The sequence below is a fragment of the Lissotriton helveticus genome, chromosome 2_1, assembly GCF_964261635.1.
Source record: "Lissotriton helveticus chromosome 2_1, aLisHel1.1, whole genome shotgun sequence".
Classification (NCBI taxonomy): domain Eukaryota; kingdom Metazoa; phylum Chordata; class Amphibia; order Caudata; family Salamandridae; genus Lissotriton; species Lissotriton helveticus.
This window is the reverse complement of record NC_136059.1, coordinates 968,609,255-968,628,262: the sequence shown is the minus strand read 5'-3', so window position 1 is coordinate 968,628,262 and position 19,008 is coordinate 968,609,255. Positions and strand designations below refer to the sequence as shown.

At 46.1% G+C, this 19,008-nt stretch overlaps 1 protein-coding gene across 2 annotated transcripts in view; it reads right to left on the bottom strand.

The window, feature by feature from the left end:
• The window catches only part of PUM3 (pumilio RNA binding family member 3), a 211,189-nt gene extending 193,306 nt beyond the window's left edge, over positions 1–17,883 (bottom strand). Inside the window, exons 1-2 of one of the 2 annotated variants that reach the window (XM_078675717.1) lie at positions 17,689–17,883; positions 1,323–1,416 (exon numbers count right to left, since the gene is read on the bottom strand). In XM_078675717.1, coding sequence (XP_078531843.1) covers positions 1,323–1,404 — 82 coding nt within the window. In that variant the 5' untranslated portion in view covers positions 1,405–1,416; positions 17,689–17,883. Of the gene's footprint in view, positions 1–1,322; positions 1,427–17,688 lie in introns of those variants that run through there. The other variant, XM_078675718.1, reaches the window with a different exon arrangement.
• Between the last annotated feature and the right edge of the window lie 1,125 nt (positions 17,884–19,008).

Sequence of the window (19,008 nt, the reverse complement as noted above, 5' to 3'; positions counted from 1 at the left end):
CACCGCCACAGAGATTGGGCGTTGGGAGGATGGGGGGAGAGGTTGCTGCATATGACATGCAAGCATATATATAGTATTGGCTCGCAATGCTCTATTACCAGCTAAAGAGTGAGTTCTTAATACCATCTCTAGGAGCCATAAAAAGATAGAGCTTCAGAATAAGAAAGAGTCTGTCTTAAATGAGCCACGATTCACACACAGTATTTTATAATATTCCGGTATAAAAGTACAAATAGTGACAATATGATTAAGAAATAGGTTGAAGATTCTCTCAAACAATTTATTTTTAATTTAAATATCATAAATCAGTATACAGTAACCATATCTGCAAAATAGGACAACGTAGATAGAAAGAAAAACACACACAATATGTGCATTGGTGTGTACAGTGATTTTTTTTGTTGTTGATTTTTTTAGTTAGCGGGTGTTGCTAGATTTCATGATGCAATGATTGTTGAACCTTTCAGATATATCCCATGGCTTCTCACCACAGCAACTGTAAGATAGCTAAATCTTCTTTCCATCTTTTCGGCAGAGAATGGAAGGTTGATGAGTGGGTTACCTGAATATGTAAGGAACTTGAATTGGCCTCTAGTTAGGGCTAGTTGGGTGTGCAATCAGCAGGTCAGTTAAGTAAGCAACAAATACAAGTAAGTCACTGCTGCTTGGAGAAAGAACAGCTTGTCATTTTATCCTAAAGTGGTCACACATCAATATCAAAATAAGAAAAACAAGTATGTGCTATTTTAACCCTCCAAAAGCAAACAACTTCCCTAAAACTTGAAAGCAAAGGAACAATAACCTAAAAGCACACCTCCAATTTCCACACAAATGTAACACGGAAAATGACAGTAAAACCCGCTGTAGAGGCACCATTCTGTGAATCACAAAAGTGTTGAATGATCAAGGAGAGAGAGAAAAGGGACCAAGCAGGAAAAGGAGATAACGATTCTGTGCATGGGATGCTTGTTGAGCGAAGTGCAAAGGCCCAATTCCCATAAGTTGCAAACCAGAGTGTCCATGGAGTCCGCCATGGTGACCAGTGAGAAGAATAGAGAAGAATCATTAGGCATTAGTATTAGTTTAACCCCAGCGATCCTAGCCATTTCTGTGCAGGACAAAGGCAATCTGACACAGAGTTGTGTGAGGTTTGTTATGCTTCATTTGTCGTCTAGTCTTGAAAATGTTTTGATTGGGTCCAACTTTCCACAATGATGCAATCCGCACCAACTGATTCAATACGATATTAAATTCAACAATTCGAATGAACACCATTTAACATTTCTACCTGCAAATTAAAATGGGAATTAATGTTATCTTACCACCACTTGTCCGTGGCTTATTTTTTCTGAAAGGTACCTTCCCCTCTTTAGACTTGAATTGTTTTCTACCTTTGTTCTCCATGGTGACTGTGTCCTAAAGAACAAAAATCCATGTTAGCATGGATGCCTCCATCTAAGACCAGTGAAAACAATTACTGAACACAATTTTATTAAGGAAATCAAGTAAATAATACATCTGAAGGAATTCAAGGCCCACATTAGAATGTTGTTGGTATGAGGTATAGTGAAATATATAGATCATAGGGATGGCTGTTAAGAGACAAAAGCATAGTCTGTACATGAGTAAAAATGTCAGTTACCTGTCTTATATGGTACTGCATAGTTTTGTCCAGTCTTAAGGTTACATGCCATTGAAACGGGTGCTTGACCATTGGCAGACTATAACAAGCATTTGCAATGCAATAGTCTCGCATTATTAAAGTTTGAGCTATTGGCATTGCTAATAATAATGCAACACCAATAGCTCAAACATTCAGTAATGCTAGACCTATTGCATTGCAAATGCTCGTTCTAAAACTGCTACTGAATTTGTCAGTATGTCAGAACCAATCTTTTCTAAAGTGTCCTGAGAAGAAATAGAAAATACCGGAAAACACCATGGGCCTGGTTTTGGCCATTCACTTTCAGATCTTGGAAAGGCGTGGCCCTTTCTCCACACCTTGATGGAAGAACTCTGAACACTACCTATGTTCTGATTATATAAAAAAAATGTATTTACACTCAAAGCTCTTCCGTCAAGAAACATGGTGTTGTTCCCTTGTCACTCCGTTTCCCCATTCATGTGCTCCCGTACAAGAAAGCCAACCCCTGCTCCTGCATCTCCTTGGTAGCCAGCAATTCCCATTGCAGCTAACCAATCATGAGATGCCTTTATAGCTAGAATTATGAAATGGTAGAGTTTCTGTGCCTTCACTGCTAGTTTCCCCATGCCAAGAGGGCACCACCTATTTCGGCTGTTGTTGTGTTTAATGGGCACTGTATACTTCTAGTACTATTTGATTCTATGTTAGAGTGGCAGCCTCTTTTCAGGAGAAATGTGTTTTCTCCTGCAAGTATTTTGCTTGTTCTTTTGCTTTGCTGACCTGAGTATATGATCTCCCCTGGCTGTTCCATCCAGCGAACAAACTATGTAGTAGCTGTAAACATCACACAGCGATGAAGGAGCTTTATTTCTAGATATTATCTTTGCTACCACTCCGTATTCCGGAGTCGCCCACTGTTCATGGCTGGTGGAGTGTTGCACATCCATAGAACTTTTCGGCCTACTCATAACTTACCACACTTCTGTCTATGTTTGGTTTACTACACAAAACTAGTTCTTTTCCGTAGCCATGTGCAAATACTGTCCTTCTCAGCTGACTCCATTGCTTTGTTATGGTGCCTGTGGAACAAAGTCTAATGAACTACTCAAATAGCTGAACGGTGATCTAATACCTTGCACTTCCTATCTTTCTTATTTCTGAGTGTATGCAGCTGTAGGCATGACAGCAACTCTTAAAACAAACTATGCAGTAAGTATATTTTTACATTGAGACAAGACTGTGATATACAAAGGTACCTCCAAAGAGACAAAGTGGTTTGAACTCTCATGCCATGCTTACTAGATCAGCACAGCCAATAGATGTATGCCAAAGTGCATTACAGAAACAGCGTGTTAATATTAAATTTGCCGGAGACGATCTCAGGTTCCCACAAGATGGCTTCCCATTAAAAAAAAAAAGTAGTATCGGAATCAAATATGGAAGTGGGAAGTTTTGAGATCTGATCAATATATAGGTGTTTTATAGAAAAAAGGGATGAAGAATCTTACTTAATACCTGTTGTTATAGCGTTTCCTATATTGTTAGCGCCCAGACATTTATATCTCCAGCAGCCGCTCCTATGTCACAATATAAGAATGGCTTATCGAGTCTTTTATATACAGCCTCCTGTAGCAACAGATGTTTCAAAGATTACATTTTTTTTAAAGCTTTTCTAGGTTTATTCTGACCAATTAATTGTTGAGTTGTATTACTTATGTATATTTGTCACTCTATTGAGGATTACAATATCAATTTGTAAACGCTTGGAACTAAATTGAAAAAAGTAAAAATAAAATATAAAAAGTCACCCACATTTCCTCAACTTACCATCTCTGGCCTCAAACGAGGATACGGCATATTTAAAGGGGAGTGTGCACTGAAGAGAACTCCAACCCGCTGAAAGGAGTGCATTTCTGCTGCCAAATGTCATGCGAGGAGGACCAGAGCATTACACACCCATCTGTAACCATATGACCCTGCAGCGGGTAATGTGTCCAGGGTTAGTGCACATAAACCCGCTAAGTAATTTTCTAACGAAAACGTAAAGTAAACCTGCTCAGTAATTTTCAACGAAAACGTAAAACTACCTCATAGGGAGCAGCATATGTTCATTCATATTGTCTCTAGTGTTTAGTCAAGTAAGGGCCCGGCAATGAATCACAGACAACACAGAGGGTGCGTGCTATCGGAAAGGCATGAGATAGCACTGCAGAGCGGCTCTTGGCAAGGACCGCTGGCTCCACCACGCAGTGACTGCATCACGCCAAATCGCAGCGATTTCCTCCAGCAAACAATCCAACAAAAACAAGCATCGGGAAAGCCTATGGTTACCTCAAAAGAGCCTGAGCAGCGCAACAAAAGTGAATAGTTAAGGGACGTGTGGCAGGCTGTTTGCAAGCTCGAGATAAGCCCGAGCAGCACAACAAAGGTGAATCGTTATCGGGTGTGTGGCGGGCTATTTGCAAGCTCGAGATAAGCCACGGCAAGCAAGCAAGAAGCCTGCGAAAGGTGCGCGCGCGCGCCACAGCGAGACATGTGCTATCCCTCCCTCTCGCTCTCCCTCCCTCCGTCGCCCTCCCTTTCTCTCCCTTTCCCTCCCTCCTTCTCCCTCCCTCAGTCTCCCTCCCTCCCTCCCCCTCCCTTTCCCTCCCACCTTTTTGCTCTCCCTCCCTCCCTCTGTCTCCCTCTGTCTGCCTCCCTTTCCCTCCCTCTCCCTCTCTCTCCCTTCCTCTGCCTCCCTCCCTCTGTCATCTAACCCTGCCTGTGTGTGCCGGGCTGGGACAGCTTCTGGGGGCACACACATATAGCTGTACCCGAGCACTTCACGTGTCTTTAAAAAACCATTGGCATGTTAATGAGGCTTTGTTCACCTCTTAGCACCCCTGCAGCCCCACTCTGACTATGGAGGGAATCGCTCAGCCCCACAGAGCAGCAGAGTCTCTAAGTCGCGCTCTGGTTGCAAACACTATTAAAAAAAAACTATTAAAACTCGGGTACGATGTCTGCAAGGTCCGCGGGCCGCCAGGGAAGGCTTGCCGGGCCGCCAGCGGCCCGCACTATGAGTACCAGTGGTTTAAACGGTGTAAAATGGAAAATGCAATAACACCAAACGTGCAAAGGTTGGGGGACGAAGCATGCAGCTTCCCTGGTATACATATTAGAGAGGGAATGGCATTTCGATCAACTAGAAGAGACTCGTTACATACAGTAAGGTGCATGTGAAATGACATCAGGAAAGGGTGCCAGAACTTGTAGTCTTTTACAATCCCTCTAAAAAACGGCCTAACAAATACAATAAAGCATTTCCAGGTACCGTTTATGCTACAATTTATCAAACAAAAACCCAAAATGAAAGGGTCTGTTCTTTTTTTAAAGAGGTGATGGGGAGGGGAGAATGATGGCTTTGATAATCATGTAGCTGTCCTTTACTGTCAGATATCCCAATGTAATATTAAAAAGGATACACTGGCTAAGACTATGAAAATAGTTTAAGTTACTAACCTTCTAGTCAGTACAAACATAAGAAGTGTTTGGCAATGCAGGCACATAGGCATGCCTTGGAAAAGAGGGCCGGAGGAACGGGAGTGGTAGAAGAAATAGTACCTGCATTGCAGCGGACTGGCACTAATCAAGAGGAATTAATATGCACTTGGCCAGTGCTCCTCAGCTAAGTCCGGACGTGACGTATCGCCTGTGCGAACCAGTTGGGAGGCAGCAAAGAAGAGCGACACTGGAGTCAACCTATGGTAAGCAGCAGGTGGGCTCAAAGTCCTTTTACTGAATACAGCATGTCTTGCATAAAGTGCATGCACACTGCCTAGGCTCAACCTAAAAACAGGAGGCGGTAAAATTAAAATAAATCTGGTGATGGGGAAAAGCAGCATAAAAGGTAGAGCGCAACAAGGGATGGGTGAGAAGCACAGGAGGAAGACAGGAACACAGACCACAGGCGTAGAGTCCGGAAGGAGAAGCACACAAAAGAGCATGGGAGAAGCGACATGAATCGCAGGGGCTCGCATTTGGCGGGAGAGGCAAAGAAGGGAGAGGGACAGAAAACACATATGCACTCTCAAAGTGTTTGATTGGAAAGAAACAAAGTGTGCCAAGTTTGAGTAGTAGAACGGTAGGAATCAGCCATTCAAAAGGATGGTAAAGAGGGCATGCACCTGGGGAAAGACAATTCAGAAGGCAGGAAGTCGTAAAATAAGAAGCCAGCAACTGAGAGTGACAACAAAGACAACCAATGGTAAGGAATGGGCAGGCAGTAAGCCCACTGTAAGCTTTTGAGAAGCTTTAAAAAGTGTTTCACAAGCAGACTGCTGTTGAAGTCTGGTAGGTGAGACCAATGAAGTTAGAGTCCCAGGGATTCAAGGAAAATAAACCCACAAAAGAATAAAAATCTAAATATAATGGATATCGATCAACAGTAGAACCAAGAGACTTTTTACCTCAATACATGAAATAATTAGGAAACTGGGCTGAGCTACAGCCGGACTATGCAATTAAAAAACATACTATCAACTAAGCAAAGTGAAAACTCATGGTCAAAAAGTATGTATTTGAATTTACCAATTAAAAAATATAAAATTGCTGTCAGTTATTGTACAACTAGGTAGGACGCCAAGCAAGGAATTATCCATACCTGTTATTCTTTTGTGAGCAAGTTCCTGTACAATGAAATCAGCGAACAGGCAACACAATCGTCTTACTAAAAATTCTGCTGCCTTCTAGTATAAGACGTCTATTAGTTAAGAGGCTCGAAGGAGCAGACGTTCCAGGCCTCAACTGTCCACTTCAACACAAACAGAGGTCGAAATATGGACAATAACAGAGGGGCTTTCGTTTGGATTTTTGGTGCAGAACGCTTAACACTGTTTGGTAATTTATCTGTGTTGTAGCAAAGCTCAGTAATACATTATATTTGTTGGCATGATGCTGGATGGCTCCATGCCATCCGGAACATCAAGTTCCAGTGCTGGACTGGCCCTTTACAAATTAGAAATTACTGATTTCTGGAATGTGAGCCCAACTGAAATGAACCAGGACTACAACTCCTACAATGCATTCAATGGCGCCTCAATGCTTATAACGTGATAATGGTGCCCTGGATGACAACGAGTTATCTGCTAACGTTATCCAGACTGTATTTCTAGGGGGAATTACGAGTGGCTGGTGTCTGTGGGGGGACTGCACTGGTAGCTGCAAGAGCCAGCGGTCGCAGCTGACGAGACATCGGTTTCCCTGATGGAAAACGTCAGAAGCAACTATCCCAACCCGATGTGCCTTAGTAAGCAATGAGGGGGTGCAGGCACCCCTGCGCTCCACTCCAAAAGCATTAAATTCCGTGGAAACCTTCCGCTCTGGCTACGTTTCAGGTGCATTGCCTCAGGCTGCGCGCTCGGTGAAGGCTTTCCGGGGCGGAAGTGAGGCTCCCATCTTGTGCGTGGCGTCGCAGGGCATAAATTAAAGACAAAGAAAGTCAATTCAAGCACGCCCACGAATGGTGCGTGCAAGATGCGGGACCTGCTGGTGTGCGTGCGCAGTTGCGAGCAGCAGCATATGTTTCCAATTATCACGCCCGTGTCTAGGCACAATAATTGGAAACATATGCTGCTGCTGCTGCTGCTGCTGTGTGTTACAGACACCAATAGGCCATGGGCGGAGTAATGTGCCCGCCTTTGGCCAATTGCGTGCTGTCTTTATTAAAAAGACGCACGCAAAGGCCAATAGCCTGGCCCAAAAGGAAAAGCACACGCGCGAGCGTATGCGATTCCTTGGTCAGTTTTCAAACCCCTTACAAGAGGTCTCTCGCTGCGCGAGCAATGCTGCGCACTGCAAAGCTAGGCGCAAGACCTAACAAGCATTGGAAATGCAATAGGTCTCGCATTAGAAAAGTTGGAGCTATTGTTCTTGTAAATGACAAATATTTTATTTATTTGTTGGTTTTTAAAATAGCTAAATTGATAGCTTTGTCATTTACAATGCCATTAGTTATAACTTTCGCGAATGTGACACCTATAGCATTTGGAATGCAACATGTTTTGTATTTACGTGACTTAGATGGCAGCTCTGGTCGTTAGGCCACATCTATATAGAGAGCAGGAGAGTGCAGCAGGGGAGAGAAGCACAGCAATGCAATAGGTCTCGCATTAGGAAAGTTTGAGCTATTGGTATTGTAAAGGACACATTTTTTTATTTATGTGCTTGTTTTGAAAATAGCGAAAATAATAGCTTTGTTATTTACAATGCCAATAGTTTTATCTTTCGCAAATTTGACACCTATTGTAACACAATATGTGTTGTAGCACTGAGGGGTGTGAGGGTTAGGGGGTGTGAGGGTTAGGGGGTGTGAGGGTGAGTGGGTGTGTGAGGGTGAGTGGGTGTGTGAGGGTGAGTGGGGGGGTGTGAGGGTGAGTGGGGGGGTGTGAGGGTGAGTGGGGGGGTGTGAGGGTTAGTGAGGGGGTGTGAGGGTGAGGGTATGAGGGTGACTGAGGGTGTGTGAGGGTGAGGGGGTGAGGGGATGAGGGTGAGGGTGTGTGAGGGTGTGTGAGGGTGAGGGTGTGTGAGGGTGAGGGTGTGTGAGGGTGAGAGGGTTGTGAGGGGGGTGAGTGTGGGTGTGTGAGGATGAGGGGGTGAGGGTGTGTGAGGGTGTGAGGCTGAGAGGGTGAGAGGGTTGTGAGGGGGGTGAGGGTGTGAGGGTGAGCGAGGGTGAGGGGGGTGATGGTGAGAGGGTGCGAGGGTGAGGGGGTGTGAGGGTGAGGGTGAGTGGGTGTGTGAGGGTGAGGGTGTGTGAGGGTGAGGGTGTGTGAGGGTGAGGGTGTGTGAGGGTGAGTGGGTGGGTGAGTGAGGGGGTGTGAGGGGGTGTGAGGGTGTGTGAGGGTGGGTGAGAGGGTGTGAGGGTGGGTGTGTCTGCTCACAAAACCAGAGCTTTCAACACAACTATCTTTTGTGTGCAAGAGGGACACATCTTGCAAGGCAGGCACAGAGAATTTCGGAACTGGCTGCATATTTGAAATGCATCAGTTCAGTGTGCAGCTACTAGAACTCACCAATGAGATTGTGCTTTAATCTTGCTTGTCATAGCCACCGGCTTTCTGCTGCAAATTTAAATGAAAAAATTGCACCGAAGAGCGTCACATATAAAAGTGGACTACACAAAGTTTTTAGTATGGTCTCCAGCTTTACCCCCATATTCTCCGCAGTGAAGAGGTTTAGAATTCCACTGTAACTACGATAATTGGCCGCATTTAATCAAAAACTGTTTGTGCAGACAAGGAATGCTTTCCAATTTTACCTCTGTGTAGTCTCTTTCAAGTGAAGGGAGTATTATCTAACCTAGGTGTGGCTCAGGGGATTCCCGTGCAGAAGGCAGATCGAGGACAAACCAAGCGTCTGCAATGAATGAAGGCTCTCTCAGGAGCCAACACACGGTCATTGCTTGTGTGACCCCCATCTCTCCTTCAGCAAGATCACTAGCCCGTACAGAGAGTGACAGTGCAGACTGGCACTCTGTTAAACTCTCCCTGCTCTTTGGTGCATGAGACCTGGGCAAAAGTTGACCGAGCGCAAACTTCACAGCAATGTAAAGAATTCTCGGTGAGGGAAGAGGGTGTGAGGGAGAGAATAAAAGAGAAGACATTGCCTTAGCTGGTAAGGGAAGGTGTCGGGAAGCAGAAAGCAGTGAAAGTTCGCTAAATCTGAAGGAAAGAAAAGCGTGCAGAACAGAAGGGCTGCGGAGGAGGGGTGGCAGCTGCTCCTGCACTGCACACTTGAGGAGGAGTATTCACCAAAGCACTCAAAGCACAAGACGAGAGGGAGTCTGTATGTGTGTGTTAGATATTTACCCTGAACACAGCGGCATAAAAAACGGTGACCTACCTGTAGAGGCACAAGATTTCCATATACAAAACAAGCATTGGCGCCGCGCGGCTTTAAAAGTGACGCCATGCTGAAATAAAACAAGAAAGGAAACAAGACGGAGGGCATTGCTGTGGGGAGGGGGGGAGGAGAAATGCACACGGTGGGCAGGGGAGGGGGCGGAGCGGGGAGAGCGGCATGAGGGTGTGAAGCATCCGGGGCCTTTGAAGTGAAGCTAAGCTTCACTTCAAAGGTGTGGGAGGAGTGCGGCTGAGGGAACAGACGGCGATTTGGTGATGTGCACGCGCATTTTAGGTCAATGCGCTTGCGCATTGACCTAAAAGCCACGGGCACAGCACCAAATCGCCACAGTTAGGTAAACTTTGTTTAAAGCCCTATAGTCTTGCTTGTCTCAATGCGCATGCGCATTGATAGGTCACGAGACCTAAAAATGAGCAACTGTTCCTATTGCAACAGACACAGAATGGGTCTCTAAAACAGGCTTCTCCAATGAGTAGTTTGTGAGCTAATGGTAGCTCTCCAACTACCCATTAGCAGCTCTCTTCTGTGCAGCATAGACTTCAACATTAAAAGCATTTGCATGGTTGAATTCATTTATGTATACCAAAATTGAAAAGTGCATATTCAGGACACAAATAGCTTATGTGTGGAGGAAAGTGGGTGAATTTCCAACATATATTTAAAACTACTGGAGTGATAAATCAAAAGACGCTGGGAAGACTTGGTACTAATATGATTAACTTGGTTCAAAGTTCATTGCAGCCCTGGCCATGAAGAGACATTCAACACAAAGCATTTTTAAATTAATGCGGTCAACCGTGTCTGATGCACTGAGGAGACTACTACTAGTGACTGTTCAAATTGTGGCTACTAATGCATCTTGTCTGATGTGGTCATTAATCCAAGTCTTGTAATATTAGTAGTACGAGATGCTTTTTATTGAATATAAGCTGCTCTTATTACTTACTGAAAAGGTTGCAGACCCATAGTCTAAAGGCCCACGCACTATTAAAGTATTCAAAGACTACATTTTTACAATAACACATCTGTTGTGGTAATCCTTCAAAAGAATTGTGTTTTACAGATTAATTCCGACTGTGATAAGCTTTATTGCATTCAACTTAAAAAAAGAAAAGCGTACGTCAAATTGATTTTCAATTAACAGCTATCACATTTATAATTCTGATTAACAGCCTATGAACAAATCTGCTTTAAATTTACATATTCATACATATGCCACTTAATGTATAATTTTGAAGGCTCACCTAAGCACAGGCTTGCGGGAGGAGTCAAGCTGGTAGACAGTACCCACCTGGCCAATACAACGGTGTGGCCCTGTCCACCCCCAGGGTGTGACTTCTGCCCCCCTTCCAGGGGCAACCCTGTCCACCAGGACAACCAGCCACAGGGGTCACTGACAGCTGTCAGTGATGAGAGCCAGGCCTCATGCCTGTCAGGCCTCTCTAACCTCTGTGGCGTCAGAGAGTGGGGGGCAGTAGCCCCAGGTTCCTGGCACCTTGCCTCCACTCTCCCTCTTGCCAAGTCAGGTAGGGTATCCTGACACTGGCCTGCCAGCCCAAGGCCTGTACCATCAGACTGAACAGAGGTCATGGGTGAAGCTCTAATCCCCCTACCACTCCTTCTGGGGTCCGACCCTCTCCTCTCAGGAGTCACACACAGAACACAAATCTCCCACCAGTTCAGGACCTTTCTCCAGCAACTGGTCTCCCAACCTAGGGTCTAAACTCTTGGGTTGCACCGGGTCAGAGGCGAGGACTCCCTCCCTCTGCACCCCCTTCCAGAGCACTGCACCCTCCCTACTGGAGGGGTAACCCTGGAAGCCAAACTGGTCAGGACACTGGTTACAGATTTCCTTCCTTCCAGGTCAGGCAGATCCTGAACCTGGTCTCCCAATCCAGGGACCAATACCTGCGGTTGTGCACTTTCCTGGCACGCCAGGACTTCTGGGGACTCACACAGTACCCCCCCAGAGGGTGACACATGACTCATGTGTCCTGTGACAGTCTGTCTGGTGGAGATCTCCCGACCCCGGTCCACCTGACAGTGCGCAAAGATCCCCCAGGACAGAAGTGGTGTCACCATGGTCACTTCTGGGAGACTCAGCTCTTCTGGCTGGCCCCTGACCCACTGGTTCTCCTACTGGGGACTCCTTTACCCTCTCACCCCTCAGTCTGGACTTCTATACCCTCCCAAATGAAGCGGCACCGCCAGACACCGGAGCTCTGTTTACAGAGGCTCCAGGTTCTCCTGACACTAGGAGATTCTCCACAAATGGCCTGCAAGTACAGTCTAGGCCCCCAACCTGGTGTTCCCTTAAGGAACCCTCCAGGCCCTGAGACTGGCTTTCGGCCACCGTGAGACACACCGTCCCACACTCACTCCTTCTCCACTGAGACTGGACATGAGCCCATACACCCCTCCCACTACACTGGGACCTAACTGGGCTAGATTGTACCTCTTCCACCTCACAGGTCTGGAAGACATCTGTGCCACTCCTTTTGGGATCACTCCCCAATGCCTCCTCAGACTCTCTGGCATCCACCAAGAGGTCTGCCTCCAACGCAAGCTCTCTGGGATCAGAGAACTCACACTCCACCGGGTGTTGGCATAGCTCTGGAAAACAGGGACTTAACATATGCTCTCCAACAAATGAACCACACAGCCCCCCACAGTTTTTAACCAAGCTACCCTTTGCCTCACTCTCCAGTGCCTCACACAAGTACCCCACACCACTCTCCTGAGATTGGCAAGACAGTGTACTACTGTCTCTGTCACACAACCCACACTCTTCTGGCTGGTCTTCACACTCACACACCAAGGTTTCTACCATGGGGGAACTCCTCTCCCTGTACCTCTCATCTAGAGTCAGTAGAGTGTCCCTCCCACCACTAGGAATATGGTCCCCAGTGCCAGTACCCCAATCTACTTCAGGGACACTGCACTCCACTGGAACTACATCACAAACCTGAACCTCCTGGTGTATGTCAACCCCCTCCCTCAAGTCAGACGCCACATCTCTGGGTGTTTGTACATTTCTCTTAGCACTGGAAACTACAATCTTGCTGCCACCATCTGATCTGGACTCCACCTCCAACTCAGCAAAGCTCACCTCTTGAGCTGCCCGTGTTTCTTTTTCAGCTGAGACACTCATGGCCTCAAGCCTCTCGAGCTCCAAATCAAGCTCCCTCATTCTCAAGTCATGGGCCAAGGTCAATTTTAATTCATCCAGGGCGTGGGCATTTTTGCTCTCCTCCACCGCCCTCTCTACTTCCAATTGCTTCAGTTCAAGCCTCCACATTTCTAACTTATGAGCTCTAACCTTTTGGTTTTCCTCCAACTCCTCAGGGGAAAAACTTTCAGCTGAATGGTTGCTGCCAGCCCTGGAGGCTACTCTGGACACAGGCAGATCCTGTGACCTGAAACCATCCCTTTCTGTATCCTCTTCCACTTCTGACCCATCTGTCTCCCCAGCCTCTTTGGTCTCCCACCAGGCCCTTAAGGCCTTCTGTAGCTCCTCCTTCTTGGAGCGGTGCTTCATGGGGCATCCAAAGCTCCTGCAGAACTGCTTGAGTTGACCTACTTTGTAATCACTTAACATTTCAATATCAAACTCCAGTTCTGCAACCTCCTGGTTTACCATTCAGAGACATGATGCTTGGATTCTTTCAGGGTTACGATCAAAAATAGAACCAAACATATAAAACTCAACCGTAGTATGCGGTGAGTGGTCTGCACTCACTAGTGATGTACACCAGTTACTGTGGTTCTAATACAAATACAAGTTCAAATCCCACCGCTGACCAACAAGGTTAGAACTGGGGGTCTCTAGTTGGCAGAGGTAGGTACCACTGTCCAAATAGGGACCCTTGCTTCTAGTCAGGGTAAGGAGGAAACACTCTTTAGATAACCTCTGCTCACCCCCTTGGCAGCTTGGTACAAGCAGTCAGGCTTATCAAAGGCAACGTGTAAAGTATTTGTACCAACACTCACAGTAACACAGTGAAAACACCACAAACTGACTCCACAACAGTTTAGAAAAATAAAAGGTATTTAATCTAAACTACACAAGACCAAAACGACAAAAATCCAACATACACAGTTCAAGAATATGGTTGCAAAAAAGAGTTCTTAAAGTTGCGATAAAATAATCCACAGTTGTGTGAAAAGTTCACAGTTGCGTCACGTTTAGCCAACAGTTCCTTTAAATGCGACAAACTTCGAAAACAGAAGTGGGTGCGGCAGAAAACAAGCGATGCATTGCTCCTGAGACCCTGGGGAGGCGTTAGCGACAGCCGCGCTGCAGCAGCGGGCATGTTGCGATGAATCCGGTCTGTATGGGGAGGAAGGCGATGACTTGTATGGATTCCGGTGCGTAGGTACCGTAGGAAGTTTGTTCTCGCAACGGCACGATGCGATGATCTGTAGGGGCTGCGACGATCTCCGGGGCGATGATGCACGATCCAGCGGCGATCTTCCTTTCGCAGCTCCTCGATGCGATGGCTCTGCGACGATGTTCGTAGCGACGTGATGCGGTCCGCAAGCAAGCGGTGATCTCACCCAGCGATGACAGGCTCTGCGATGAACCTAGCAGCGATGGTAATCTTCCCGCAAACGAAGGATGCAACGTCTCCGGCTGCGACGATCTCGGCCTTAGTAGCGGCGGGAATTTCCTCGCACTGTGGGGGATGCGCTCCGCAAGCGAGCGATGCTATAACTTTTCTGTAGCAAAGTCTCTCAAATCTTGGTTTCCAGCTTCCCAACACAAGTACCACAACTGGCCCAAGCACTCTAGGAAGGACAGAGTCCTCTCAGCAGAGCTCAGGGAAGCTGGGGGTGAAGTCCTTTTGTTCCTGGGACTTCAAAACAGGGAGCCAGCTCACAACAGGCCCTCAGAGATTCCTTCAAGTAAGGGGACAAAGCAACAACAAAGTCCTTCCCCTCTCCTAGGCAGCAAAGCAACTGCAGGCCAGTCCAGCATCACACAGCAGGGCAGTCCTTCTTCAGTCTTCCAGCTTTCTCCTTGGCAGAGGTTCCTTCTTGTTTCCAGGATGATCTAATTTTCTGTAGTCTGGGGTCCTGTACTTATACCCCTAAAAGTCTTTGTTCCCTTTGTGCAGGAGGGCTCTGAGCCCGGTCTGAACCAGTTCTGGGTGTTCCTTGAGCACTTTGTTTTCCTGGCCTCTCTTTTACATTCAGGGAGAGGGGCAGGGTCGTCAGCCGCCCAGCAGGAGGTGGGGCCAGCATTGTGGAAGGAAAGCACAGCCCTGGAGCACTTAGTTGACATGATTCCTTCTCTCCTTTCACAGTGCAGTGCAGAGACATCAGACTCACCACAGGGGGTGGAACCAGCACTGTGGGGGGTAGGCACAGTCCTATTCAGGTCCCAGGTGCTATCCCCTCCTACCACTCAAGATGCAGATGCAGTCATTCAGCCTAGGGCTGACTCATCCAGCCTCCTGGGGGCTCCCCAACCCCGTCACTCTCAAACCAGGCAGTCAATTCACAAACAGGCCAAGAAACACAGAAAGGTCAGACAAGAGAACACCCAATTTCTAAAAGTGCTGTCCTCAAACACAGGATTTAAAAACAACCTTTCCTAAAAGATGTGTTATTAAATTCTGAGTTCAGGGATACTAGACTTTTATGTACTATCTTGCTCCTATGGGATGATATGCTGGTAGCCATTGTAGCCAGCATTCCCCATGATAGCCTATGGGGCAAGATAGCCTTACAATAGTGATAAACGAAAATGGCTGTAGTTCACTACCAGAGCCTGTCACCTGCACTAGTACATGCTCTACCTTTCACATACACTGCACCCTGCCCAAGGGGGTACCTTGGGCCTTCCATTGGGGTGACCAATGTGTACAGAAAGGGAAGGGTTAGGCCTGGTCAGTGGGGACACTGACCAGGAGGACATGGTAGTTCACAGACTGCACACATGCACTGCGGTAGCAGGCCTGAGACACCATTTTAGGGCTACTCATGTGGGTGGCACAATCAGTGCTGCAGGCCCACTAGTAGCATTTGAATCACCAGCCCTTGCACACTCAGTGCACTTTACTAGGGACTTCTTGGTAATACAAATATGCCAATCATGGATAACCAATCACAATAACAATTTACACAGAGAGCATATGCACTTTAGCACTGATCAGCAGTGGTAAAGTGCCCAGAGTCCTATTACCAACAGCCACGGCTCAGGAAAAATAGGGGAGAAAGGAGCAAAAAGGCTGGGGATAACCCTGCAAAAAGGGCCATTTCCAACAGTAAATATCAGACAATTCAAGGATGATGAACAGCTAAGAGCCGTATACCCATTTAACAAATCATTTCTATTAAGTTCTGTAGGATATATGCTTAAAAGACCGAATTTTGTTTGTGAAGAGATGCTACAATGCGCTGTTATAATAAAAATTATAATAGCAAGAAAAAAAGGTATGAGCGTCTCCAGCAGTGAGACTAGACCTCAATGCATCATCTCACCACCCCTAGCACATTGTGTGCAAAATCGACTCATTAGGACAATTGTTTCAAGGACTGGCAATCCCAATATGAGGTATTGTGTTCAATGCATCATCTGGAGGACAATATTTAGGAGGCAGAGCAAGCATGTGATCCAGCAATGTGAAGACCCGTCTGTGCACAATCTGAGGTCACCCAGGTAGTATTGTGTCTGGTTTACAGAGCCCATCTGGGGTACTGTATACGTAATGTGTTGATGGGGTCGGACTGAACTACAGGCAGGGCCACTGGAATTATGCAATTGTGCTGCCACACTGGTTTTCCAATAATTATAGATCTGCTGCATTTGCCACCTAATCCATTATCTGCAGCATAATCTGCAGATATTAACAAAAAAATGTTTCTAGTATAGCTCAAACGGTTCAAATGTTACTAAACATGCAGCTAGACATGTTGATGTGCAATAGAAGGCTCTTTGAAAAGGTTAACTAGTTACATTTGTGTTGCTTTTTGCTATATTTGGGTGTTAAACTGGTACTAATGAGGTGCAACAAATTCCCAGACAATGTTCAACAAGTTTGAAAATGATAAAATAATGAAGTGATGCGATAACTAAATGTGCCGCATTATGCAGAATGATTTGCCTTTACTTGCCTAGTAATTTTGCCCTCCCATGCCGCATAATTCCAGTGGCCCTGTCATGGCAATCAGGCAGTGCCCGATTGGCTAGTCTGACAGTTCAGTGGGTGGGTGGGTCTGTTTTTGGCTCTTGGTGGGTCTGTTTTCTGGTCTGCTTTGTCAGATTTTCTGTTAATTTCCCTGATATTACAACAAACACTGCCAGCAACAAGTCCAAATCTATGCAGTCTTCTATACCTAGCAAAACATGTATTTCAGTGCATCTTTACAAGTTCAAAACTGCCCCAATTAATGAACACTGGCCTCTTTTTTAGCGATCTAATTAACTAACATGCCGTCATTTTTAGTATGACACCCTGAACCAGTGGTCGAAGTGCATTAACCATAGTATGGGAACTGTGATGCAGTACAGTGTGGGGGCGTGGTAAAAGGTGTGGCAAAAAAATTGTAACACCTGCCAGTAACTGCATATAAAATAACACACAGCTTAAATGAAAATTAAATACAAGTAAGTTAATCAGTGGGAAATGCACTATCATACATTATGAAACCTCTATTGGTTAATGCACTGCACAAGAGAGGGACAGAATTGGATCCTGGTAGGGGCAGTGTAGAATACGGACTTGTGTATGTTTAGTGCTACAAGGTATAAGGCTGTGACAGTAAGCACTAGGACTATGCGGAATAACTGGTAGCAATCGTATGATTCGTCAACAAACTTCAGAGCTCGTCCAGTCTAGATTTATAATTTGCATTCTGGGATGTTTCGTTCAGATTTTACAATGGGATAAGATAAACAAGACTGCAAATCTCTAAATGCCAAGTAAAACATTGGTCAAGAATACGCTAGTCGTATATGGGCTATCAAACCCTGACGAGCTCAGAAACTAGGGATGTTTTTGCTTACATGAAGACATGTTTACATAAGCTCGCCAGCTCACTGTTCCCCGCGTGGTGCGGTAGCATGTACTCGTTTGCTGCACATCGGGCACTGGGCTTGTCTCGTCAACACAGATCGCGCCTCTAGCACACAATTTTACCTGCAAACGTTCCGCCTTTCGCCAGCTGAGCAGCCTGCTACGTCTTCACTGGATAACTTCGCTTAGCTCAGAACACGGCTCATGTGCTCTCTGGATCAGTGTGGACACAGTGAACATGCGTGCATTGGAGCCACCCGGCCTTGCTGCACGCTGCGTCATAAGCGTGCGTCTCCTGTGAGGGCGTCAAGTACTGACGTCATTGGGAGAGGTGGTAGGTTGCCAATCATCGAGCGGCAAGCCCAATTGGTTGGAAGTCCTGGTGTCACACTGTTGGACGTCCCCCACCTCCTCTAAGCGATCACCCAGGTCCCGTATTTCCGAGATTTGAAGCCCGTTAATGTACGTCGGATACTGCGGAGCATATTTAAGTCGTGATTCAAATTAGATATAAACAGCTCGCTCAGAAGACAATAGCAAGGTAGAGCTGTCAGGGTCACAAAACAGTCTTTTGAGTGCTGCCCGAGGACAAGGGACCTTTTACCTGCTCAGGTTAAAGCTTTTTTTCCCTACTGTTTTGGGCTCCCTCGTGCCTCAATGTTTTACCTATTTTTAGTACACGGAATTGGGATTATACTACATAGCCATCTCTGCCACAGCTATTTCAGAAATGCTGCATTCGTCTTGAAGTAGAGCTAAAGAGCGCCTCTAATGTATTTACTGTGTTAGTACATGGAGTCTAAGCAGAGCCAGCAAGTAAGTAGTGGTCTACGGTTACCACCAGTATTTAAGGAATAATAAAAGGGAATACAAGAATCACATGGCGATTCTAACAATAAAATATTGTAGAATATCATAACGTTCAAACGTGATAATCTGTTTTTTCAGTGGTCTAAAAGCATGCGCGTTTAGGGGGAGGGGGGTGTCGGGTGATACTCGTCAAAATATATTGCAAACGCCACTATTTAAGTATGGCTGCTATTTTTGCTACGTTATAAAGTGGGGACGTTCCTTTCAATCGTGGCTATCTCACGCAGAATGATGTCACTTATTTGTCTTGTAACCCTGGCTGACGGGAGGGTGGCAACGAAGAATGGCGAGTGGTTTAGTAATGCTAGCAGCTTTTGCCCTCCCTCGCCTGTGCCTACCCAAAAACCTATAGGACTACCGGTAGCCCTGTCTAGAGTACATATACGCATTCTAGAGTATGAGAATAATGTGTTAATTTGGCGTAAGTAAATTCTTCTGTCCATGGTTCTTCAAGTAGAAAAGCGGAGCTTGATCAGTAGCTTGGTGCCATCTCCTGGTTACTCACCTGTACTGCAGATTACAGAAACCTATTTTTTTTGTAACAAGAAAGGAAACCCAGACGGAATCGGCTAA